At 36.8% G+C, this 27,811-nt stretch overlaps 1 protein-coding gene across 7 annotated transcripts in view; it reads right to left on the reverse strand.

The window, feature by feature from the left end:
• The window catches only part of PIEZO2 (piezo type mechanosensitive ion channel component 2), a 500,507-nt gene that overhangs the window by 309,604 nt on the left and 163,092 nt on the right, over positions 1–27,811 (reverse strand). For all 7 annotated transcript variants that reach the window (XM_054694215.1, XM_054694221.1, XM_054694214.1 and 4 more), the window contains exon 3: positions 14,597–14,722. In XM_054694215.1, coding sequence (XP_054550190.1) covers positions 14,597–14,722 — 126 coding nt within the window. The remainder of the gene's footprint in view (positions 1–14,596; positions 14,723–27,811) is intronic.

A 27,811-nucleotide genomic window follows, 5' to 3' on the forward strand; every position in this document is an offset into this window, starting at 1 on the left:
GCCTCGTTGAGTGAATGCACACCACAGTCATTTAATAAGATTATCTAACAAATTAATATGTGACAGGATTGTGGTTTATAAATAACCCAAATCATTTAAAACTATTTTTCTTTGTGGTTGTTTCTTTGTTTACTTAATGTAAAGATATTTTCAAAATTAACAAAGCAAACTATCCCAATTGTCATTGTTATTATTTAAATATATTCTTTCAAATGTCTCAATTGAGAAAATATAAAATGCTATTTTTGAGGAGTGATTATAAAAATAAACATGAGATTGCCATTAAAATTTTATTCTTCAGAGGGCCTCCCCAGTGGCACTGCGGTTGAGTGCTGGGTTGCGAAGCTGCCTGCAGCCTCTGCAGCACCGGTTCAACCCCCAGCCACAGGGTGAGGGTCCCACATGGCGCATGGACCTCTCCTGCCGCCCACTGCTCCCCTCAGCAGTGTATTTCATCAGTCTGCCTGTTCTGCTCCCTGTTCTGGCTCTGGTGAATCCGCTCACCCTCCCACGCTCTGACTGTACCCAGTGCTTAAATAAATAAATAAATAAATCTTTAAAAAAAATTATTCTTCAGATTCTGCAGAACTAAAAAGAAGGCCATTTTTCAGTCTATCCTGACTAGATTAATGTGGTTTGTATGCATGAGTGGTGTGTTTTTATATCATCCATTGGCAGTGGGGAAGATGCAACCACCATGTGAAAATTTTTGCAAATCAGTCATCAAATCTTATTCTACTTATTTGTGTCTTAATAGTAATATTGGATTCTCATTTAAAAATTAGAGACTGTAAACTAAATAACCATGCAAGGTAACAAAAGAAAAGCAATTGAATAATATTTATTAACATGAGACATGTTTGCACAGCAAAAAGTTTTCTTTTTCAGAAAATAAATTATATATCAACTTGAAAATATATTTGCTGCTAAACATTTTATAGTAACATTAATATTTAATATTAATATTCTATGAACATATTTCCTTCAATAGGAACCTTGGAAATGTTTAAATATCTCTAAAAATGTTAATTATAATAACAATTTCCTTGCAGTCTTTTGACCCCTAAAATTTATTTTAATATGAAATCAAGAAGGATTTTCTAAACCCAAACTTCTGTTTTATAGGGAAAATGTGTTTTATTTATGAATCCACATATTTAGGCCCTAAAAATCACTCTAGATCCATATAAATGGAGAATAACTAAACTTGTGCCATGCAATTAATATTTTCTGTAATACCATGACTATACTTGGCTCAATTTTACTTCTTCCATTATGCCCTTGAAACATCCTTCCATTATACCATGATTTTGAAAACATACAGTGATTGCTTTATGTTGTCCTCCTATAATTTTGAGGTTAAGTTTACTCCCACACCACACAGACTTGCCTTAGTGCTTTTATTGTAAATAATTTACACTAGAAATGCTGCATCATGAAACTGAGGTTAGGGAAATTGTTATTTAAGAAAAACAAAATCGATCACAAATCATTTTAAATTTCCTGCACTGGGATTTATCTTACAGCAAGATTGGTGGTTGTGGGGTGTGGAGCAGAGTATCTCCAGGAGAATGGCAAGACTATTATTCATTTAAAGATTTCTTTCTTCCCACCCACCCCCAAATTATTAATGAGGCTGCCTTGCTAAGGCACACCCACATCCCACAACCCCCTTTCTTTTGTTTTTCTACTTCTCACTCAAGGCTTGTCTTTTGTGTTCTCCACTCTTAATTTCCCAAAATTCAAATGGAAATTCAAGCTCCCTTTTGCAAAATAATACCAGGTAATTTAATTTGAGATTTAATTTTTATAATTTTTATTTTTTATTTATTTGCCAAATGGGCTTGCAAAATTATATACATTTCAACGGTATAGCTTCAAACCTTGATGATATGTAATTTTTAAAGAGAAGTAAAATCTAAGGAGTGAATACATCATCCTCATATTTCCTCATGAACTGAAGAGAGAAGAATAGCAACAACTACCAAAGTGAGATTTCAATGTGCTACTGGAGGGCAAAGAGAGGGACCTTGTTCCTAGAAGAGAAAGGACATAGATATACCACTTGCTCTCATCAGAGACATAACCATAGACCTACATGGTGTGGATTCCCCTGAAAACTGTTCACAGAACAAAGAGAATCAGATTTCATCAATGTCACACTTTCATTTCTCTTTTTTGCAGTTGTTAATTTATGCTTATACTATATTATAGTCTCTTAATGGTATGATATCTTTATGCCTGCCCTCCAAAAGGTACATACCTTAATTTGAAAATATTTTATTGCTAAAACCGCTCTCTTCTGGGCCTTCAGCAAGTTGTAGGCTTTTGCTGGTGGAGAGTCTTGCCTCCTTGTTGATGGCTGCTGACTGATCCAGGTGGTGGTTCAGGAGGGCAGGGGCGGCTGTGGCAATTACTTAATTTAAGATAACAATCAAGTTTACTACATCAATTAACTCTTTCTTTTAACAAAAGGTGTTTCTGTAGCACGCGGTATGTCTAATAGAATTTTACTTCTTTCAAATTCGAGTCAATCCTTTCCAACCATGCTTCTGCTTTATCAACTAAATTTATATAATATTATAAATCTTTTGTTGTGATTTTTTTCAGGGAGTCAATATAGAATTTATATCGTGTCAGCCATTGTTTCAAATATTTTGCATGTATTCACTTCTGCCAACTTCATGGTACTCTTTTTTTTTTTTTTTTTAAAGATTTATTTATTTATTTATAAAAGCACTGGGTACAGTCAGAAGTGCAGGAGGGTGAGAGAATTCACCAGAGCCAGAGCGGGGAGGAGAACAGGCAGACTGACGAAACACACTGCTGAGGGGGGCAGCGGGCGGCAGGAGAGGTCTGCACGCCATGTGGGACCCTCCTCCGGTGGCCGGGAGCAGCCGGGGATCGAACCGGTCACTGCAGAGGCTGCAGGCAGCTTCACAACCCAGCGCTCAACTGCTTTGCCACAGAGGAGGCCCAACTTCATGGTTCTCTTATGCTCTTTTTTTAAATAAGGAAAACAGAGGCACAGGGAGGTGAAGTATTCATCCTAAGATCACAAAGCTAGTTTAGAAGCAGAACAAGGAGTCCAGTGCCAGATTCCATGCTCCCAAACTTTCTGCTTCAATTGGTGCAGGGAGCATAAAGATAAAACACAAATTGGTTATTCTTCAGCAGGAGGGAAACAAACATATGTTCAATGAAATGGTAGGTAAAGATGACACTGGCAAGTATTTATTAAGAGTTAATATAGTCTTTGCATTGCAATAATTCTCTGTGTATTGTTCAACTTAATTCTCATAGAACTCCTATGATTTTATGATTGCAAAGCTAAAATAAGTTTGCCCAAAGTGAGAAAAAGCGAATCAGCTTCTCTCTCCAGTCATCTTGGAACTGGCCTTAATAGCAGGCCTTAGTATTTCTTTGCTGAATAGAAATAATTCCACAGAATGCCCACATCAGACAAGGCCACTTTGACTGTTACAGTGCAAGAAACAAATTTCTTCCTAATCTTGCTGGAGCATAGGCAAAAACAAGAGCACTGAACAAACCACAAAAGAGACCAGACATTTGCGTCTCTCAGCTAATATAAGTAACTGCTCTTGTTTTGATCAATTTTATCTTTAGTTCTACTACTTTGTTCTCACATTTGAGACAAAAATTATGAAGATTCTCTACCATGCAATTTCCTCTGCTTCTGACAGTTCCCAATTTATAGCAAAACCACACACTTCCTTAAATTCTACAAAAAGATGAAAAACGAGCCTGGAGCCATGGAGAGCTGTGTGGAGATATCTTGAACTACTAAACATAGAGCTTCCATATGATCCAGCAATTCCACTCCTAGGTATTTACCCAAAGGACACAGAAACATCAATTCCAAAGAGCATCTGCACCCCTATGTTTATAGCAGCACTATTTACAATAGCTAAGCTTTGGAAACAACCCAAATGCCCAAAAATAGATGACTGGATCAAGAAGATGTGGTACATATACACAATGGAATATTACTCAACAATCAAAAAAAGATAAACACATGCAGTTTGCAGCAGCATGGATGGAGCTAGAAGGGATCATGCTCAGTGAAATAAGTCAGAAAGAAAAAGAAAAACACCGGATGGTCTCACTCATAGCAGGAATTTAGAAAACCTAAATAAGAGACCAGGAAAAAGGCTAATCAATACAAAGTAAAAATCAAAATCAACAAGCAACTATAAACCAGAAACACACTATGGGGGTGGGAGGGAGGGGGGGGGGGAAGGAAGGACTAGAGTCAAAATAGGGGGGTGGTGCAATTGTATGGGGTATGTAACCAAAATGAAAATGCATACATTGTGCACAGATGAAAAAATATGTAAGAATTATATAAAATAAAATATTTAAATAAAAAAACATGTAAAAAAAAGTAACTTTTAAGCTCCTCTTGTTAATATTTCCCAGGTGTTATCTTCCTCAGGTGCAATGAGCCAAATCAGCCCAACATGGTTCCACTTCAGGGGCTGCTTGACTGGAAGATATTAACAGAAACGGAGGTCCCACCAGGGTTTGGTTGTAATCTCACTGTTGGGCCAGGATCCAAGATTCAGTGATAATGTCCACGTTGGTTGCCCCTTGAAATCTCTACCTGTTCAAGTGTTGAATGTGTCACCCTGGTCACAAATAGGAGTTAAGCTTCATTCTGAACTGGATTCTGATTAATATTTAATTGTGATTCTTCAACATTGTGTTGATTAATGTCATTTCAACAATGTTCACAGCATCTTCTCCAGGAATAGATTCCATCTTAAGAAACCACTTTCTTTGCTCATCCCTAAGAAGCAAGTACTCATACATTAAAGATATATAATGAGACTGCAGCAATTCAGCCATATCTTCTGGCTCCAGTTGTAATTCTAATTCTCCTGTTTTCCCACCACATGTGCAGTTATCTTCTGAAGTTTCAACATCCTCATAATTATCTGTGAGGGTTCCAAACTCTAATGTTGATATTGGAATGTCTTCCATGAATGATGAGTGTTCTTAATGGCATATAGAATGGTAAATTCTTACAGAAGGGTTTGGATGGAGTTTGCCCAGACCCATTGGTCTATGTCAGCAATAGCCTTATGAAATGTATTTTTTAAATAAATAAGAGCTGAACCAATGTGAAAAGTCTAAATTACTCTGAAACATGGGTTGCAGAATGGATGCTGTGTTAGCAGGCATGAAACCATAAATCTCCCATTCTTCTCCATGAGAAATCGTGGATGACCAGGCACATTGTCAATTAGCATTGCATAATATTTCAAGAGGGATCTTTTTTCTGAATAGTAGATCTCAAACCAGTGAGCTTAAAATATTCAGTAAACCATGTTGTCAACAGATGGGCTGTCAACAAGGCTTTATTTTTTAGCACACAGGCAGAGTAGTTTCAGAATGGTAAATAAGCATCAGCTTCAACTTCAAGTCACCAGCTGCATTAGCCCCTAACAAGAGAGGCATTCTGTCCTTTGAAGTTTTGAAGTGAGGAATTGATATCTCTTGAGCAGTGAAGTTCTTAGAAGGTATTTTCTTGCAATAGAAAGTTTAATGTTCATCAGTAATCTCGGTTAGATCTGCATTTCATCAATAATCTCGGTTAGATCACTTGCATTTTTAAGCTATGGAGACAACATCTTTCCTTAAACCTCATAAACCAACTTCTGCAAGTTTCGAATTTTTCTTCTACAGCTTTATCACCTCTCTCAGCCTTCATAGTATTAAAGAGAATTAGGGCCTTTCCATGGATCAGGTTCTGGCTTAAGGGAATGGTGAGGATGGTTTAATTAGTCTAGATCACTAAAACTTGGTTCATATCAGCAAAAGGGCTGTTTCTCTTTCTTATTATTTAGCTGTTCACTACAATAACACTTTTCATTTTCTTTAAGAACCTTACCTTTGCTTTCAAACAGCCAACCTATCTCACCCTATCTCAGCTTTCGACATGCCTTTCTAACTAGTCATTTTTAGCTTTTGATTTAAAGGAGAGAAGTGTTACTCTTCCTTTCACTTCAATTGACCTAATTTCAATATTGTTGTGTCTCAAACAACAGGCAGAGCTGAGGAAAGGGGAAATAATGGGGGAATGGGCTGGTTAGTGAAGCAGTGAGAACACACAAAATATTGATCAATTAAGTTTGCCATCTTACATGGGTGTGGTTCATAGTGTCCCAAGACAACTGTGGTAGTCACTTCAAAGATGGCGGCTCACAGGTCTCTATAATGTATAAACTAATAATTAAACATTTAAATAAACTTTTTAATAAAAATTTTAAAAAGTTGACATACAGTGAGTGTTACCAAAATGTGGCAGCATTTGAAAAATGGTGCCAATAGAGTTGCTTGACCTTGGTTTGTCACAAATCTTTAACTTGTAAAAACTGCCAATATCAGCAGAGCACAATAGTGAGGTGCCATAAAACAGGGTGTGTCTGTATCTGGAAAGAGGGTGGAGGGTCACAAAAGACAAACTTCACTGACATGTGTTTCCTACCAGACCCTGTTTAGCCCTATTATCTTGATTTCAACCACACAACAGAGAACAGGCATAAACCCTAACATGACAGAAATGGTAAGAAACTGAGGTAAAGATTGTAATAGAGAAAAATTTGGTAAAATTAAAGTTTCACACTTTTTAAAAAAGATTTATTTATTTATACAAGCACTGGGGTACGGGGTACAGGCCAGAGGCACAAGAGAGTGAGAGAATCCACCAAAGACAGAACAGGGAGCAGAATAGGCAGAACAAGCGAAATACACTGCTGAGGGGAGCAGCGGGTGAAACAGGAGAGGTCTGTTGTGCCATGTGGGAATCTCCCTGGCCGGCTTGGAATTGAACTAGCACCGAGGAGGGTGTGGACAGCTTCCCCGGTGGCACAGCGGGTTGAGCACAGTGCTGTGAAATTTCACACATTTTTATAAATCCAAGCTTCATCATGTGACTGTATTAATTTAGAGACAGAATTTGATTGCTTTTGCAACTTTGTATTTAGGTGTGACCTTGAACAAGCAATGTGACTTCTTTAATAGTAACAACAATAATGATACTTTGTAGATGTTGTGATCTTACTACAAGCTTTCTATATATTTGGTATGTTATTAACTCTCACAACAACCTTTGAGATAGCCAGTATTATTTTCTTCATTTTATAGTCGAGATAAATAACTTGCCCACAGTCACCTCAGATACTAAATGTACTCACATATGAAGTATACAAATTCTCATGAAATCATTTCTTAGAAAAAAATGTGATATTCCCCTTGAAAAACGATGTTTAAACTGAAGCTCACTGCATGACGATTACTCTAAGCTAAATATTCAATGAGGCACTGATCTCTCGAGGGAGATTAAGAACTCACCTGATTTCTCCACTCTCCTTGCTACCAAATCCTTATGATGCACCCATTACCTTCATCCCTACCTCATCATCATTACTCTCACTTACTCCTCATTATAATTACCTCATCCCTACCTCATCATAATCCTAACCCCACTTCAGCCATCATCACCCTCCTACCTCATCATCATTGCTCTCACCTCTACTTCATATTTTTTAAAAGATATGTTTATTTATTCATGCAAGAGCTGGGGTACAGGCCAGAGGTGAGGGGGTGAGAGAATTCACCAGAGACAGAGTGGGGAATAGAACAGGTAGAAATACACTGCTGAGGGAAGTAGCTGGGGAGAGGAGAGGTCTGCTGCTCCCTGGATGGGGATTGAACTCTTGCTGCAGTGGCTGCTGATAGCTTCATAGTGCTGAGACTCAACCCCTTGTACCACCAGGGAAGCCCTAATTCATACATCTTTACCCTCATCCATACCCTATTTATTATTACCCTCATCCCTACTGCAATGTAATGTGCAAACTGGGCACTGAATTATACCCCAAAAGACAGTTTTTGAGAAGAGAGAGTATAAAAGGGCATAGCCCTGTAGGGGTGAGGCTTAGCAACCCACCAGCCTTTTTGTAAAAATAAAACAATTCCCCTATCTACAGCTTGATCCAGCCTGGAAGAGGTGCCCAGGCTAATATTCATCCCCAAGGACACTTGCAGTTCTCATGGCCCTCTGCAGGCCTTGCCTTGATAAAGTACACAGACACATCCACCTTAAAAGACTTGTTTAGAGGGCCTCCCCGGTGGCGCAGCGGTTGAGCGCTGGGTTGCGAAGCTGCGCGCGGCCTCTGCGGCGCCGGTTCGATCCCCGGCTGCTCCCCGGCCACCGGAGGAGGGCCCCACATGGCGCGCAGACCTCCCCTGCCGCCCGCTGCTCCCCTCAGCAGTGTACTTCGGTCCTTCTGCCTGCTCTGCTCCCCGCTCTGGCTCTGGTGAATTCTCTCGCCCTCCCGCGCTTCTGACTGTACCCAGTGCATGTATAAACAAAACAAACAAAGAAACCAGCAAACAAATAAATAAAGCACGCCTCTATAAAAAAAAAAAAAAAAAAAAAAAAAGACTTGTTTAGAAAATGCAATTGAACACATCTATGGAGTGCCCCTCTTAAAGAATATTTTAACTGATTGGTAATAAGAAATGAATTAATTGGAAAAGGAATATCATCATCCCTGATATCCCACAGCTAGTAGGCACCCTATAAATGGCAATGATTATCACCATAAATTTTCCCTCCATAGTTTTGAACTCAAAAGTCTCCCCACCCCACCAATCAATAACATGATTTAGCACAGCACGGGAATCCAGACTGGCTTTGAAATTTCCTCATATTGCCACACATCCACCACAGAGTCAAACAAACTACTTCTATGAAATCTGTAACGACATAATTGAAACCGGGCTTACATTTATTTAAATAGTATAGTTTTGATGGAATGAAAATATTTTAGAAAGCGGCACAACAAACACTTGAGGAAAATTTACAGGGGTCTCCCGTGCCACACTGGTTTCCTCACTTACCTGTAGGAGCACCCTTTGGGAAATGAAAAAAAGAGGGGGATGGGTGTTAAGTTTCGCTTCTGCACAATGGCACCTTTAACAAACCTGCCAGCTAGTCAAAAACTAAATAGGGTGGTTTGAAAAATCTTTAGTACTGCCAGTTAATATTCACAGGGCTCTGGGGAAACAAGAACTTTCAATGACTCAATATTTATAAAAGCTACTGTTGTCCCCCAAACATGTGTCTAAGATTCCTGAGGGATACTGGGAACTTTTGGCATGATGAGGGTGAGAGTAAAGGAGTTTTGAATAGGGAGAAGTTAGGAAAACAAAATCAAATACATATAAATAAGCATTTGGTGGTCTTGGATTTGAATACCACTTGAATCTTATTGGGAAACCTGACCTGTGTGGATTATTTCACTTAATTTATCAATCCTGAACATAGAGAAAACATACAAAACACACAGCACTACTGGTGGCCAAGACACTTTTGTCTTTTGATTTGAAACTGTGCTACTTTACCTCTGCAGATACCAAAATTTTAAACTTTGAATATGGAATATCAAAATAGCTGAGTTGGGCCTCCTGGTGGTGCAGGCAGTTAAGCACCTCACTGCCTCACGGTGCAGGCAGTTAAACTGTCTGCAGCCTCTGCAGCGAGGGTTCCATCCCTGCCTGCCGGCAAGAATCCCATATGGCGAAGCAGACCTCTCCTGTCTCACCCACTGCTTCCCTCAGCAGTGTATTTCTTCAGTCTGCCTGTTCTGTGCCCTGCTCTGTCTCCAGTGAATCCTCTCACCCTCCAGCGCATCTGGCCTATACACTGGTTCTTGTATAAAAATAAATAAATCTTTTAAAAAAAATTGCTGAGTTGGTATTTACAACTCTGATGGTGTAATCGAAACTCCAAATGTTCAAGAAACAATAACATTAGGGAGGTGAAGTCAACTCTAAATTAAAAGTCAGTGTTTCCATTACCCACACTAACAGTATTTTCAGGGGTTTATATAACTTAATCATTAAACACTGCTCTAGGCTGAAAACCTGGTCTGTGTCAATCTTAGACTAAATAAGTTTGAATGGCCCTGAAGTTTGTCCTTTTTTATCCCTTTTTAAGAATGTCTTCACCTTAAATGTTACACATGAAAGTGAACCAAAAAGTCTGTAACACTTTATGAACCTGTGGTGTTACATGCATTAGTCATATTTTAGAAGAAATTTATGATTTTTGTAAACTCACCTCAATGTGCTGGTGGTTGGAAGTAAAGAATTCTCATTTTTTCCCTAAATCAATCTTTACCATATATCTTCTCTGTGGGCTTGTCAAAATCATTGGAACTTTAACTTTCATAGAAACAAAATTCAGGGTGCTTCCCTGGTGGCACAAGGGGTTAAGTCTCAGCACTATGAAGCTACAGGCAGGCACTGCAGCACAAGTTCTATCCCTGGCCAGGGAGCTACACACGTGGCACAGCAGACCTCTCCTGTCTTTCCCACTGCTCCCCTCGGCAGTGTATTTCAGTCAATCCACTTGGTCTGTTCTTTCCTCACTCTGTCTCTGGTGAATCCTCTCATCCCCTGCACCTCTGGCCTATACCCCAGTTCTTGTATAAACAAACAAACAAACAAACAAATAAATAAATCATTTTTTAAAAGAAAGTTCAAATTAGAATTTAAATTGGTAAAAATGAAATTGACTTCTATGATTTCCATTAGATTGACTCTCTGTGGAAAAGGATAGAACTTCTATGGGCACATCAAAATGGAAATGGAAGACAATACACTAGATTCGGACATGGCCAGGTTACACTGCATTGCCAAATAAAAATAAAGGACAGTTGTGCATGTTACCTTCATGACAGAGACATGGAGATAACATGGTATCAAGAAGTCCAAATATTTAGGATGTGAGGTTGAGAGAGACAAATTTAACTCTCCAACTTTGGGTCAGCAAGAAATGCTTAGAAAGAGGCATGCCAGAGGCCAGCTCTGATTACATCTGAGACAGATATTTATCATCACTGATAAATATAGATTTCTTCATGCTGTTGATTAGGATCCATTCAAAGTATCTAGGTAATTCTGCTCCTTGTCTGGAGCAGTGGAGACAAGCAAGAATAAATTTGTGTGTTTGTGTGTGTGTGTTGCGTATGGTGTGTGCAAGTATATATATTATGTCTATATGTCTGTCTGCCTCTGACTATATCTTATAGGGGAGATTATACCTAAAGAAAATGTAAGTGTGGAGAAGGGAATATTGTTTTAACATTTTATATTGGACTTTTTTGCAGAATTGTGGAATTGTAGAAAATCATTTTGAAATAAAAAAATGATTTTTAAACTCTCTAGATCAGGAAAAAATGATGAACTTCACTTCCTAATCTAGACACCCTCTGTGTGGATGTTTCTCCAACTTTAGCACCTAAAATTATTTGCAGTAGTGAGAAAGATATTTCTTTATATGTCTGGCAAGATGGTGGCAGAGTGAAGACATCAGGCTCACCTCCTCCGTATACTCACAACTAATTTGCTGCAGAAGAAAGTCAATAACCACTGAAAGATAGACAACTACAGTGCACATCAAGAGCAACAACACATTGGAAAGGAGTAGGAAGAAATTTTAATTGATCTATGCTTATGGTGATACTTGTGCATTACTACCCACAAAAGGGGTAGCTGCTGTACTGAACACCTCTACCAGCTGTGGTGGGGACACATACCCACATGGAAAACTTTGGAGACCCAAAACTGCGCTGCATAAGAGTACACAGAATTGTCATTCAGGAGAGAGGGTGCACTATCAGTTAATGATAGAAACAAGAGTGATGGTCTTGTTGTGCAGAGCGATGGTCACTGGCTTGAACCTGAAGCTCCCCAAATACAGACCAGATGAGCCCAAACTGGTCATGAGAACCAGGTCAGATCACCTTTATCTCATAGAAGTTGCTCCTACTTGCAGCCCAAGGTTGAGTTATTCAAAACTGCTGCCAACTCCTTTGCCCCACCACCAAGACTAAAATTGAGATAACAATTGGCCATTTCACTAAACAGAGATTAAGCATCTGTTAGCAACAGGAGCAAACACTTTATGGTAAAGTACAAACTCTCCTGTTGTTAGTGGGAATTTCCAGCCTCTGTGGAAAATCGCATGGGGGTTTCTCAGAATATTAAAAATAGATTTATCACATGACCCAGGAATCCTTCTTCTAGGTATCTACACAAATAATATTAAAATACTAATTAAAAGGATATATGCACTCTATTTTCATTATAACACATTTATAGTAGCCAAATATGGGAACATAAGTGCCTAATGACAGATGAGTAGATAAAGAATATGTCATATATATACACAACATAATACTACTCAAAGATCCAAGAAGATAACACCTTGCTATTTGCAACAATGTGGGTGGAACTAGAGTGGATTATGTTAAGTGGAATTAGTCAGAAAGAGAATAAGAAATACTGGAGGATTTCACTCGCATGTTTTATATAAACAAGACAAAAGAACAGACAAAACTAAACTAAAATAAACCCTAAAAATGGGAGTATAGAACAGAGGTTGGCAAAGGGGGATGGAAGGGTGGGAAACCAAGTGGGGAAGAATAGGGTATGGTGGAGGGTTACAGGTATCTTGGTGGACCGGGTGGTGTGATAACATACATCTGAAGAAGTTTGAACTTATACCTCTGAATCATATACATTGTTTTAAACCAATGTTACCTCAATAAAAATAATAAAATAAAAATAAATTTAAATCTTATGAGATGTAATGTGTCCTGTGATTAAACACTTCTGGTGATGGAGAACTTGGATAACTCATTATTCGTGAAGCCTTTAATTTGGACACTTATGGTTACAAAATTTTTCCTTTTTGTCCTGGTAGTGCCTTATTAAGATATATAAAAATGAATTTTTTATTGAGAAATGCTACAAAATATTGCTGCTAACAATTCTATGAAGTCCAAAAATATTTGAACCTAGCCAAATGAAATATATGCTCTTCATTATATTGCAACTGTTTTATCAAGCTCTTAATCATGGGATGACAAACACCAAAATCAAAACCACATCTTAACATTCGAATAATATCCATCCATGAAAAGGAATGAATTACTGATAAATGTCCCAATGTGGATGAAACATGAAAATATTATTCTATGTGAAAGAAATCAGATACAAAAGTTCACACATTGTATAATTCTGTCTAGAGGCAATGTCCAGAATGGTAGATCTAATAGAGGCAGAGTAGACTAGTGGTTGCCTATGGATGGGTGGTGAGGGAATGGAGAATAGCTGTAATGTTTTTGGGTAATGGAAAGCAATCTGAAATTAGATAATAGTGATGGTTGTACAACCTAGAAACTGCTGGAATGTATACCTTAAATAGATGAATTTTATGGAACAGTCATGCATTGCTTAATAATAGGAACAAATTCTGATGCACCATTAGGTGATTTTGTCATTGTGCAAACATGATAAGGTATAATTATACAAGCCTAGCTACTATAGCCAACTATATGCTCAGGTAATAAGTTCTAGCCTGTCAGGATCACTGTCCTATATTTGTCTGTCACTGAAGGAGATGCTATTGAGTAATGTGTGACGATATGCAAATTGTATTGAAGTTTAAAAAACAATCACCATATCTTAGATCACGTATTTTAAGTCAAAAATCATTTTATAGGCATTGTTATCAAAAGAACTCTGAATTGATTAAAATGGTCAAAATGTATACTAACTTTACCTCTATAAAGTTTCGCACTGAAGAATTATGCAGTATGGGATAATGAAAAATTTGACTAAAGATTTTACTAAAATATCTCTCACTATGTTTAAGTTAATCCATTAGAAATCTGACCTTTCTATATTATAGACAAAGGTAGATTTATTTCATGTTATTTATGCTGTCACTTACTACACATTAGGGAATTTAAACCCACATGTGGTTTCTTCAGAGGAAAACTGACAATTTAAAGCTTTGCTATAGTCTGATTCAAATATCTCAAGTCTTCTTGTTTCACATAAAACATGTGGATTGTATTCCATTTATTTGAAACGCTGCTTTTCAAATGACAATCACACATCCTACAAAATTTGAAGCAGAGTTTATCTGATAGCAGGTTAATATTAAATAAAGGATACTACATAAACAGAACATATATATGTTGACTTCTTCAGATCATAATATATTGCAATATACTTCAAATTATAATGTGTATGAAATATCATTTTTCTATGGATAGGAATGAAGAACTCCAAATTTGAAAAGGAAACTATTTGCCATTACATCTTCCCATTAAGATAAATGAAATATTATTGTATATTTTAGAATAAGAATAAAGTCTCTGTCACATAATGGTTTTCAATTTGTATATTTTTTAATGTGTTGGAGACTGTGCATGTCTCAACAGCTGAAGCTGCAGGGATTGTATGTAAATATTGTTTTTTTAGAGTAAGCCCAATGATAAAATCCTGCATACAGATAGCTTTTTGAAGGTTTGCTAAATAAGTTGCTTGCATTACTTAATTCTCCGCCTCAAAGGTTTTTTTTTTCATGTTAGTATATTGAATCACCAAATGGCTGAAAATTATAATGTAATTATTGCATAGATTTCAATGAGAATTATCCACATAGCTTATTATTCAGACATAATGTGAAAACATATGTAACACTCACAGTTGTAACCAGGTGCAATACGGTGCTGAGCTTCAAGGCTAGCCAAAGTGATATGAAAAATGATGTGGAGCAACAGGAAGGAGAGACTGGTGAAGCACAGAGACTTTAATAAGCGTCCCGTATGACCTAGAGGATAAAAAACACAGAGATTGTGAGGGAATGCAAGATGAAATCCTCATTCTGGCTTAGCATAGTTCCAATTAGATCATGTTTCTATACAGTTATGTAGACTGATCAAAAGTACAAAGTGTAAAAATTACTCTATCAATCTAAAGTTAAAAGTTTCTCACTTTGTGAAATTACACCATTATCAATGATTAAAAGTTCAATGTAAAATAAAGATGCTTTTCTATTTATCATATGATATGTTACCAAAAATAGAACCACAAAAAACCCTGGGCCTGGAAATTTTTACAAGGGAGTTCTGTTAACTTTGAAGGAACAGATAATCCTTATTTTATAAAAAGTAGTTCCAGAAAGTAATAAAAAAAGGAAGTTGCCTAAAACATTTTACAACTTAGAGTAACTTTCATTTCAAAATTAAATAAGGGCAGAAAAGAAAAGAAATGGAAATTCTAAGTCCATTTTACTTATAAACAGACAGAAATTATTAAAAAATATATTTTCTAACCAACTGAAATAGCATGGTGTAACATAATACATCAATATAAACTAGGGTTCATTGAAAAAGAGCAAGAATGTACTAAGATTAACAAATCTGTAAGTGTAAACCATTCACTAGTGGGCTCATGTCATGAATTTCTCAGTAGATACAGGAATGGACATATTTATTTACTCTAATTTGTTAATATTTTGACTAATATGATGATAAAGCTTTTTTGTGAATTGAATAGTAAATTGCTTCAACTTTCTTCACCCAGAGATGGAGAGGACCAGGGATATAAATAAACTCATCTGGAATACTACCATTCTGGTCCCTGGTTTGTCACTGCTCATGCAACTTTGGGGAACTGATAAGCACCAAGGTCTTTGAAACCTTAACTTTTTTAATGTAAACATATTTTATTTATGTGACAAATATTTATAAGATAAATATATGGCATAATTGTGTATCTATATACTTGTAAGTGTTTTAAATTTATATAATGATAAACATTTAACTTAAATATACGTATATATTTATGATGTCTGTGGTTTTATATTTAAATAAACATGTGTAAAAACACAAAAATCTTTTAGCTCTAACTAGAAATTACAATGCCTTATTTCAACATAAAATCCTATGCTAGTGGTAAGAAAATTACATAATATTGACTAAATGACTTGATTACTTATCTGATGTCAGGAGAGAAAAAGAGCTCACTTAAAATATTGATATAAAATAATTTGAATATCTCTCAAGTTCTTATTCAACAAACCCATATGGAAGAGAGCAACTTCTCAACAGCCCAGAAGTTTCCATAAAACCTGTGCAATATTTTGGCCCTCCCTGGTGGCACAAGGGGTTAAGCACCACACTATGAAGCTGTCTGTAGCCTGTGCAGCACGAGTTTGATCCCCAGACGGCCAGTGAGCTATCCACATGGCACAGCAGACCTCTCCTTTCTTGCCCACTGCTCCCCTCAGCAGTGTAGTTCAGTCAGTCTGCCTGTTCTGCTCCCCACTCTGTCTCTGGTGAACCCTCTCACAGCCCCCAACCCTGCATCTCTGGCCTGTACTCCAGCTCTTGTATGCATAAATAAATAAACCTAAATAAATAAATAAATAAATAAATAAATAAATAAATAAATAGATAGATAGATAAAACCTGTGCAATATTTATCTGTACAGCCAAACTATAGGATGAGAAACCACACGCCTCATATCTAACTCTTCTTCAGTCACCCTCTTGGCCACCGCCAATGCCAATCCATCCAGGAGTAATTGCCTCTGTGGTTCTCCTACATTGGCTCATTGGCTCTTACCATGCTGCGAACTCAGGGCATTTGTTCATTTGTTCTTTTGTTTTCAGTACTAACTTGAAAGTCTTGGTGCATGCAGCTGACAGGGCCCCTGGGCAGAGGGGCCCATACATTTCTCAGGTAAAATGTGCAGTTGCCATAAAAATGAAACTGGAAGGTCCAAAATGTTATCAACATAAAATGAAACATATTATTTCATTCTTTATATTTGCCTAACTTTTACATAGATCATTTTGGCATGTAGTCATTTAAATAAAAACATAGCTTAAATGAAACAAAATAATGAAATGTTCAAAATAAATGGAAGCAGAAGGCAAGTGAATTAGTCTTAATTCACTTGTTCTACTGTGGTTTTTATGCTTTCATTGAGGACAACTAAGGATTGATACGCAGAGATAGACAGCAAATAGTGTATAATGTCATATAAACAATTAGGTTTTATTTGTCAAGTGTTACCTTATAGCAGTAAATTCAGACCACTAAAGGATCTCACCTATGACTGATAAATAGGTGAATAGACAGATAGATGACAGATAGATGGCAGATATATAGATTGATGCTGAAGGTGATATTTTGAGGTAAAATTCACATAATATAAAATTATATGTTAAAGTATCCACTTTAGTAACATTCAGAGTATTTATAATGCTGCACATCCATTGCTCTACTTCCAAAACATCTCCATCACTCCAAAAGCACCCATTAAGTACTTACTCTCTATTCCTCTCTTCCTTACCCCTGGCAACCACAAATCAGCTTTCTGTCTCTATTGATATTTAATGTAAATGTTATCATACAATATGTGGCCTTTTGGGTCTGACTTCTTTTCACTTAGCATTTCACTCATGGCTCATTCATAATGTAGTATATGTTGGTTCTTAATTCTTTTCTGGATGGATATTATTCCATTGTGAATATGAACATTTTTTCATCTATACATCTATTGATGGATATTTAAGTTGTATAAACCTTTTGGGTAATGTGAATAGTGCTGGCATAAGCATGTGTGGACATATATTTTTTGAATATTTTTATTCAATTAGTTTATGTACATGCCTAGCAGTGAAATTGCTGGACTATATGTTAATTATATATTTAGTCTTTTGAGAAGCAGCCAAACGATTTTCCATAGCTGGTGAACCACTTGATATTCCTGACACAGCCCTATCAAGGGCTTCGATTTCTCTACATCTTGGTCAGTACATCTTATTTTCTAGTTTTTCATAATTATTTATTATTATTATTTCTTTTTAAAAATTGTTTTAGTTATTTTTACATAGAAGAACTGGGGTGCAGGCCAGAGGTGCAGGGTGGGGGTGAGAGGATTCACCAGAGACAGAGTAGGGAGCAGAACAGGCCAATCTACTGAAACACACTGCTGAGAGGAGCAGCGGGCGAGTCAGGAGAGGTCTGCTGCACCATGGAGGTCACCTCCCTGGCCAGGGATCAGACTCAGGCTGTGACTGTGGGTGGTCGCAGTGGTAGCCTTAAGACTTAAACCATGCCACCAGGGAGGCCCTAATTGTTATTTATTATTATAATAGACATGTTAATGGTGTTAGATGATGTCTGGTGGTTCTGATCTGCATTTCCCTAATGATTAACAGTGTTGAGCATCTTTTCCTGTGCTTGATGGCCATGTGCATATCTTCTTTGGAGAAGACACTCAATTTTCTTTTATTGGTCTATATTCTACTTAATGGAAATACCACACTCTTTTCATTACTATAGCTTTGTAGTAAGTGTTAATGAATTATGAATCGTGCAATTTTTTTTTATCCTTTTTCAATATTGTTTTGGTTATTTGAGATCCATTGAAATTCTATGTGAATTTAAGGATCATATTTTTTTTTTCCCTATAAAATAGGCCAGCAGAAATTTGAAAGGAATTAAACTGCATTTTTAGAATTGGGGGAATAACAATTTTAAGTCTTCCAATCTATAAATATAGGTTGTCTTTTTACTTAAGAGGTCTTTTTTTCAGAATTTTAATTATTTTCAGTATGCAGATCATTCACTTTCTTGGTTAAATTTATTACAAGATATATTATTAATTTCGGTGACATTATCAATGTAATAGTCTTCCTAATTTCCTGTACAGAGAAATCATTGCCTGTGTACAAGAAATATAACTGATTTTTGTGTGTTGATCTTGTATCCTGCAGCTTTGTTGAATTCATTTATTAGTTCTAGTAGCATTTTTATGATTTGTTTTTAATTTTCTCTATATACGGACATGCCATTTGCAGGTAAGGGTAGATTTACTTTTTCCTTTCCATTTAGTGTCTTTTGTTTTTCTCTATACATTTCTCTGGACTAAGTACTTGGTGATAACGTAGAATAGCAGTGATTAAAGCAGATGCATTCATTTGCTAGAGCTGCCATAATTGGATAGTTCACACCACAGAAGTCAATTCTCTCACAGCTCTGGATGTAGATGTCAAATACTACCGTGTTTGCAGCGTTGTTCCTCCTTAGACCTTTCTCCTTGGTTTACAGATAGTGGCACTTCTCCATGTCCCCACCACTCTTTTCTCTGTGTTCAGGGATCCCAGTTATCTCTTTGTATGTCCAATTTCTCTCTTTTTATACAACCAGACTGATTGGAATAAGATCAACTCTAATGGCATCACTTTTACTTGATCAATTATTAAAAGCCTTATCTCTAAATACATTCTGAGATTTTGGAGGTTAGGGCATCAACAAATGAATATGGGATGGAACACAATTCAGCCCATTACTCAATAAAAACAGACATCCTAACACAGGAAAAGCTCTCAGATTTTCATCACTGAATATGATGCTAGATTTAGGTTTCCCATACATTGGGAAACCTATCATATTGAAATAGTTTTTTCCTGTTCCATAGTTTTCTGAGTGTTTTTTTATGATGAAAAGTGTGGTGGATTTTTGTCAAATGCAATTTCTGTGTCAATTGAGATGATCATGTGTTTCCCCCCTTTTTGTTCTACTCCTAAGGTTTATTATGTTGATTTTCTTATGTTGAACCATCTTTGCATGAGAATAAATGCCACTTGGTCACCTCTAATCCTTTTAGTGTGATGTTGGATTCAATTTGCTAGTTTTTTTTTTTTTTTTTCTTTTGAGGACCTCTGTATCTATATGCATAAATGATAGCTGCTTTTTATCCCTTCTGTTGTCTTTGGCTTTTTTGGCAGGGTAATACTAGTCTTGTAGAGTTAAGTTGGGAAGTGTTCCCTGCTCTACTATTTTTTTTTTTTTTTGAAAAGTTAAAGAAGCATTAGAATTAATCTTTCTTTAAATATTTGGTAGAATTCACCTATGAAACCATCTGGTTCTGGGCTTTTACTTATTGGGAGGATTTTTCACTTTTGCTTTTGTTTATATTGTGGTAACACTGGCTTACAAAAGTATATATGCATTAGGAGTACAGGTTCATACCTCTTCAAATGTATATTACCGCAGCACACCCACCACTGAAGGTCAAATATCCTGCTCCAAAATTCATGGGAACCTCTGTACCTTTTGTTCCCTCCCCCACCATCTCCCTCTTTTAACTTTATTCAAATTCCAAGAGTTTGTTTTGTTTTCTGCTTCTTTGCTTTTTTTCTTTCTTAAAATATATTTTATATATCAGTGCAATTATCTGCTATTTGTCTTTCTCCTTCTGACTTATTTTGCTTAGCATAATCCCTTCCAGTTCCCTCCATGTTGCTACAAATGGCAATATGTTTTGATAACTGAGTAATATTCCAGTGTGTGTGTATGAATGCACATTATATATGCATACATATGTATGTGTATGTGCATATATGTATACCTATGTGTGTATATATGTGTATAAATATATATATATGCCATTTCATCTTGATCCATTTATATGTTTTGGGGCATTTAGCTTGTTTCCATATCTTGGTCATTATGAAAAGTGCTGTGATGAATATGGTAGTGCAAGTTTCATAATCTCAGTTCCATCTGTGTTGTAACAAATGTCAAGATTTCATATTTCTTGAAAGTTGAACAATATTCCATGCATATAGATACCAAATCTTCTTAATCCAGTCATCTATTGTTATGACTTTAGGTGCTCTATAATGGCTTTTGTGAATAGTGCTACAATGAACATAGAAATGCATAAACCCCTTTGAATTAATGTTTTCATATTTTTCAGATAGATATTAAGAATGGAATTGCTGGACTGTGTGGTAAATCCACTTTTTTTTTAGGATTTATTTATTTATTTGTATAAGCACTGGGTATTGTCAGAAGCACGGGAGGGTGAGAGAATTCACCAGAACCAGAGAAGGGAACAGAACAGGCAGACTGACGAAATACACTGCGGTGAGGAGCAGCAGGCGCGGCGGGAGAGGTCTGCATGCCATGTGGGACCCTCGCCAGCGGCTGGGGATTGAACCAGCGCTGCAGAGGCTGTGGGCAGCTTTGCAGCCCAACACTCAACCGCTGTGCCACCAGGGGAGGCCCAAATCCACTTTTAATATTTTCAGAAAATCCCATATTGTTTTTCAGAGTATGGGCCAGAATATATGCCCATCAACAGTATACAAGGTTTACATTGTCTCTACTTCCTCACTACCTCACTAATACTTGTTCTTGAGGACCTCACAGGTGTAAGGTGATATCTCATTGTGATTTGATTTGTGTTTCCCTGATGACAAGTGATGAAGGGCAGTTTTTTCATTGACTATTGGTCATATGTATGTCTTCTTTTGGCAAAGTATTTTTTCAGATCATCTGTCTCTTTCAGTTTTTTGTTTGTTTGTTCGTTTGTTTTAAAGATTTATTTGTTTATGCATACAAGAACTGGGGTACAGGCCAGAAGTGTGGGGTGGGGTGGTGTTGAGTGGATTCACCAGAGACAGAGTAGGGAACAGACAGGTAGGCTGACTGAAATAAACTGCTGAGGGGAGCAGTGGGCGAGGTAGGAGAGGTATGCTGTGCCATGTGGGTTGCTCCCTGGCCAGCCAGGGATGGAACTCATGCTGCAGTGGCTGTGGATTGCTTCATTGGTTGGGTCTTAACCCCTTGCACCTCCAGGAAAGCCCATCTGTCTTTTTTGACTGGATTTTTTGTTGCGGTTGAGTTATACTGGTTCTTTATAAATCTTGGATATTAACCCCTTGTTGGATTATGTGCAAATATTTTTCCCATTCATTAGGATGCATTTTAATTTTAATGATAGTTTCTTTTGCCATGCAGAAACTTTTGGTACATGTAATTCCATTTATTTATTTTTATTTCTGTTTTCCTTGCCATTGGAGTTGGAGTAGAGTCCCCCAAAACACTACTGAGGACAATGTCATGGAGGGTGTTTTCTGTTTTCTTCTATGTATTTTATAGTTTCTTTCTCCATTGTGTGTTCTTGACTCTTTCCATTGTAAGTTAATTGTCCATACAAGTGTGCACTTACTTTTAGGCTCTTAATTCTACTCCATTGATCTGTGTGTCTATTTTTATCCCAATATCATACTGTTTATAGCATTATTATATAGTATGATGTCAGAGAGTGTAATACCTCCATTACTTTTCTCTTCAAGATTGCTTTGGGCTATTTAGGAGTTTGTGAAATTCTAGAAGAATTTCAGCAGTATTGTTCTATTTATTGAAGAAAGCCACAGGAATTTTGATAATTGCATTATATCTGTATATTAGTATCACAAATTGACCATTTAACAATGTTAATTCTTCTAATCCATGAGCAAGGATATCTTTCCATTTCTTTGAGTCCCCTTCTATTTCTTATTTTTCTCATTGTGTTACTTTTTATTGATGCAACATTGGTTTAGAACACTCTATATGACTCAAGGTACAGACTGACACCACTGTTTCTTTTATTTTAACAATGCCTTATAGTTATTGTTGTACATGCCTTTCATCTTCTTTGGTATGTTTATCCTTATTCCCTTTGTGTCTTATGTCTTATATATTTTTTTATTTCTTCTATTTTTATTTATTTATTTATTTATATTTATTTATTTATTTTTAAAGATTCATTTATTTATATATACAAGAGCCGGGGTATAGGTCAGATTTGCGGGGTGAGAGGATTCACTGGAGCAGAGTGGGGAACAGAACAGGCAGACTGGTGAAATACACTGCTGACGGGAACAGTGGGCGAGACAGGAGAGGTCTGCCACACCATGTGCGACCCTCGCCAGCCAGCTGGGATTGAACTGGCCCTGCAGAGGCTGTGGACATTTTCATAGCCCAGTGCTGAACCACCTGCACCACCAGGGGAGGCCCTATTTCTTCTATTCTTTTGTGTTTGCTTATAGTATATGATAGTGACTTCTGTCATTTTATCTTGCATTTAAAAAATATTTTCTTAATTACTCTATGTATTATGTTTATTATTCTACATAACAATCTAGTTTGAAATGATAACAACTTAACTTCATTATCATATCAAAACTTTGCTTCCATATTTCATCCCCATTGTTTTTGTTGTCCTTGCTATTAAGGATAATTTATGTCTTTATATGTTGCATGCCTATTAGGATAGTCATATAATTGTGCTTTATGTATTGTCTTTAATATGCAGGAATTAAAAAGAGAAGTAATAAATCAATGATACAGTGTAGGGTAAATGGTTTGGTAAATGGTTTTCAGGTTTTTCTGCCCTCCCACCGTTAGGGTTGTCCTGCCTGATGGGGCACCTGCAGTTGTTATATTGTTGATTGTTCTCTTGTTTACTTCTGTGGGCCATGGGAGGAGTATTGAGATAGTCACCAAGAGAAGCAGAGGCAAGAGAAGAGGCAGGAGAGAGAAGGGGAGAAAGAAGGCCAGAGAAGCCCACAGGGAAGACTTGCTTGGGGCTTGGAGACCTGACGGCCTCCTGGCCCCCCCCACCCGGCACCCCTACCTGCCATGTACCTGGTTGCTGCACTGCATGTGAAGTTCTATAAAAGACTGTGAAACCTACTGAGGGTTCCAGGACTCTCCTTTACCCGGTCTGCTCGGATCATAGAAAACCTGCTCTGTGCCCATCCTGGCACTACATACTGTAAGACTGCATTTTATATTTACCTGTTCAGTTACTTGTATTGGTGTTATTTATTTCCTTGAGTTATTAGCTACTGTCTTTAATATCTTTTCATTTCAACCTGAAGTGTTCCTTGTAGTATTTCCTTCAGGGCAGTCCAACTAGTAACAAATTCCCACAACTTTTATCTGGGAATTTCTTAAATTATCCTTTGTTTATGAAGGATGATTTTACCTGATATAAAACTCTTAACAGGTTTGTTTTGTTTGTTTTTCAAGCTTCACAAGTTTTTTTTTTTTTTTTTTTTAAGATTTATTTATTTATTTGTACAAGCACTGGGTACAGTCAGAAGTACGGGAGGGTGAGAGAATTCACCAGAGCCAGAGGGGAGAGCAGAGCAGGCAGACTGATGAATTACACTGCTGAGGGGAGCAGCAGGCAGCAGGAGAGGTCTGCATGCCATATGGGACCCTCACCAGGAGCTAGGGATTGAACCGGTGCTACAGAGGCTGCGGGCAGCTTCGCAACCCAGTGCTCAACCGCTGCGCCACCAGGGAAGGCCCCAAGCTTCACAAGTTTTTTCATCAATTTTTTCTTCAACAATTTTCTTCTCACCGTCTTATTTTCTCCTCTCTTTCTTGGACCCAAAGTATGTTGATAGGACTGATGATGAAACAGAATACTCTAAGGCTCTGTAAATTTCTTTTTCCTTTTCTTTTCTTTGTGCTTTTAGACAAGGTAATTTTAATTGACCTATTTGCCAGTTCATTGATTTTTCTGCCTTCTTAAAACTGCCACAAAAATCCTTTTAAGGGTTTTTTAATTTCAATTATTATACACTTCAGAATGTGTTTACCTTTAAAATTCCCATATCTTTATTAATTTTCTCTACTTGTTAAAACAACATTCACATTTTCTTTAGCTCTTTTTCCATGGCTCCTTTAGGTCTTTGAAGATACTCAAGACAGTAATTAAAAGTATCTGCCTAGTAAGTTCGTTGTGTTTTCTCAGCAACATTTTCTGCAAATAAGTCATATTATCTAGTTTCTTTGCATGTTTTATAATTTTATGCTGAAAACTAAATATTTTTAGTATTACAATGTTGGTAACTCCCAAATTTCCGTGAATCGTTTAATCCAATTACAATCATTTGCAACAGGCAGCTATAAATTGTTCATTTGCATTACATAATTATTTTTAGAAATCATTTATTTATCTTTTACATCATTTTTCCTTTTTTTTTATAATGTTTGCTTTCTTTTCTCAGGTGTAGTTCCCATAGAATTCCCACCACCAGTTCACCCGTGAACCATCACCATAGTCTCTTGTGCTCTTCCCACTCTCAATTTAATCCCTCTCCCTCCCCCTTCCTTGCAGAATTTCTCTGATTTATAGTTGTCTGTCTTTTTTTGTTTTGCTTTGTTATTTTTTTATTGTAATTATTTTTCCCCTGACGCCTTATTTTGTTCCCCTATAAGTGAAAACAATCGATATTTTTCTTTTTCCTTCTGACTTATTTCACTGAGCATAATCCCTTCTAGCTCCATCCATGTTGCTGCAAATGATATTTATCTTTTTTGATTGCTGAATAGTATTCTATTGTGTATATATACCATAGCATCTTGATCCAGTCATCTATTTTTGGGTACTTGGGTTGTTTCCAAGTCTTACCTATTATAAATAGGGCTGCAATAAAAATAGGGGTACATATTTTCTTTTGAATTAGTGTCTTTGTGTCCATTGGGTAGATCCCTAGTAGTGGAATTGCTGGGTCATATGGTAAGTCCATTTTTAATAGTCTGAGGAACCACCATACAGCTTTCCATAGTGGTTGGACCAGTTTGCACTCCCACCAGCAATGTAGGAGAGTTCCTTTTTCACCACATCTTCACCAACATTTGTTTTGTTTTTTTAATATGTGCCATTTTTGCTGGTGTAAGGTGGTATCTCATTGTGGTTTTGATTTGCATTTCCCTGATTGTGAGGGATGTTGAACATTTTTTCATATGTCTATCGGCGGCTTGCGTTTCCTCTTTTGTGAAGTGTTTTTATGTTCTTCTGCCCATTTTTTGACTGGAATGTTTCCTCTTTTTTTGTTGAGTTGTTTGAGCATTACATATTTTCTGAGGGAACTCTGCTGCCCCTATCTTCCCTTGACTGAGTTCTGAGTTAGGTGAAACAATTCAAGTTGCCTTATATTGATATCTTTCAGAAAGTACTGACATAGTAGAAAAGACAAACACAATTCAAGAATAAGGTCTGCTCTGCTTTCTCTAGAACCCAGGACCAGAGTATCACAGTGGGGATATAAACTGCTGTTTTCAATACTACCAAAATGCAGGGGATAGACATGGAGAAAATGCAAATAAAATGCCAAAACACTACACTGTCACTGTTTTCAAGACTTGCTTTTCTTTCTTTAGTGATATGCTAGAATCTTTATCAAATAATTTTATATTCTTTCATACCATTGTCTTAATAATTCTAGTGCATTCTTATTGTATGCTACCTCTAATCTTGTTTAATGGCTAACTTTTAAAAAAATATTGTATTTGTTGATTAAAATATAATTAGCATAAGACATTGTATTGGTTTTAAGTGTACAACATAATGATTTCACATATACTTAGCAAAATAATTTCCAAAATACAATTAATTACCAGCTATCAACACACATAGATACATTATTGTGTGTGTGTGTTGGGGGGGGTTAAGAACTTTTAAAATCTACTCTCAACAGTTTTCAGCTGTATACTATGGTAATATTAACTGTAATCATCATTCTGTATATTACATACCCAGAACATATCTTAACAATTGAAAGTATGCACAATCGTTTTTGATTGACTTTACCATTTTCCCATCATTGGATTACTTTTATCTTGATTAGCATTTCTGAGGATCTTTTGCTTCTTACTACATTTTATTTATTCATTTATTTATTTATTTTAATTAAGTTAACATTGGTCTACTACACTGTATATGATACCATGGTTTAGGATCACACGTCTTTAAATGTGTGTTACCACACCACACCCACTACCAAGGAAGCAAAAGTTCATAATAGTCTATTGGGTCTTCTCCAAATCCTGTTCTCAACTCTTACACCCCCCTTACCTCATTTGAATCTCTGTCCCAATCTCCCCTAATTGAATTACTTAAAATAAGTAAACTGCCTTTATACTTATCTTTTAGACAGTCCACAAAGTAGAACACACATTCAAAATTCTTTGAGATTAAGATCTGCTTTGCTCCTTGTGAACCAGAGACTAGAGACCCACACTGGGAATATAGACCATTTTGCCCCTGTCACACTCTGCTTCTACCCTTACCCTTCTTTGCCCTTTTATCTGGGGTTTGTTATTGGTTTATTTCTGTCTGACCCATTGTTTTATTTTTCTATGTTCCACAAATAAGTGAAACAATCCAGCATTTGTCTTTCTCCTTCTGACTTACTTTGTTTAGTATAATCTCCTCCAGTTCCAATGTTACTGTCCAAAGTGGTAAGATTTAAACTTTTGTTTTAGTAGTTATTGTGTACATATACTACATATTCTTAATGCACTCATTTGTCCTTGTTCACTTAGGTTGTTTCATTGGCTGTTGTAAATGGTGCTATAATAAACAGGTGTGAATATCACTTTGAATTAATGTTTTTGCATTCTTTTTTTTAAAGATTTATTTATTAATTTATACAAGCACTGGGTACAGTCAGAAGCACGGGAGGGTGAGAGAACTCACCAGAGCCAGAACGGGGAGCAGAACAGATAGACTGACAAAATACACTGCTGAGGGGAGCAGGGGGCGTGGCAGGAGAGGTCTGCGAGCCATGTGGGACCCTCTCAGGTGGCCCAGGATCGAACCAGGACTGCAGAGGCTGTGGGCAGCTTCACAGCCCAGCGCTCAACCACTGCACCACCAGGGGAGGCCCTGTTTTTGCATTCTTTGGGTAGATACCTAGCAGTGTAATTGCTAGATCATATGGCATATATATTTTAATATTTTGAAAAACCTCCATACTGTTTTCCATAAGGTCTGGAAAAGACTACTTTTCCACCAATGGTGTATGAGATTTTCTTTATGTCTATATCTTCACCAGCATTTGTTATTTCTGGTCTTTTTGATATGGGCTATTTTCATTGTAATTTTGATTTGCATTTCCCTAATAATAACCATGGTGGACATAGTTCCACGTGTCCATTGGTCATCTGTATGCCTTTGTTGGAAAAGTGTTTATTTAGGTTCTCTGGCTGTTTTTTAGTTACATTGTTTATTTTCTTATTTTTGAATTGTATGTGTTCTTTGTAAATC

This window comes from Talpa occidentalis, unplaced genomic scaffold, assembly GCF_014898055.3.
Source record: "Talpa occidentalis isolate TD23 unplaced genomic scaffold, MPIMG_talOcc4v2.1 talOcc4.13, whole genome shotgun sequence".
In the NCBI taxonomy this organism is placed as follows: Eukaryota; Metazoa; Chordata; class Mammalia; order Eulipotyphla; family Talpidae; genus Talpa; species Talpa occidentalis.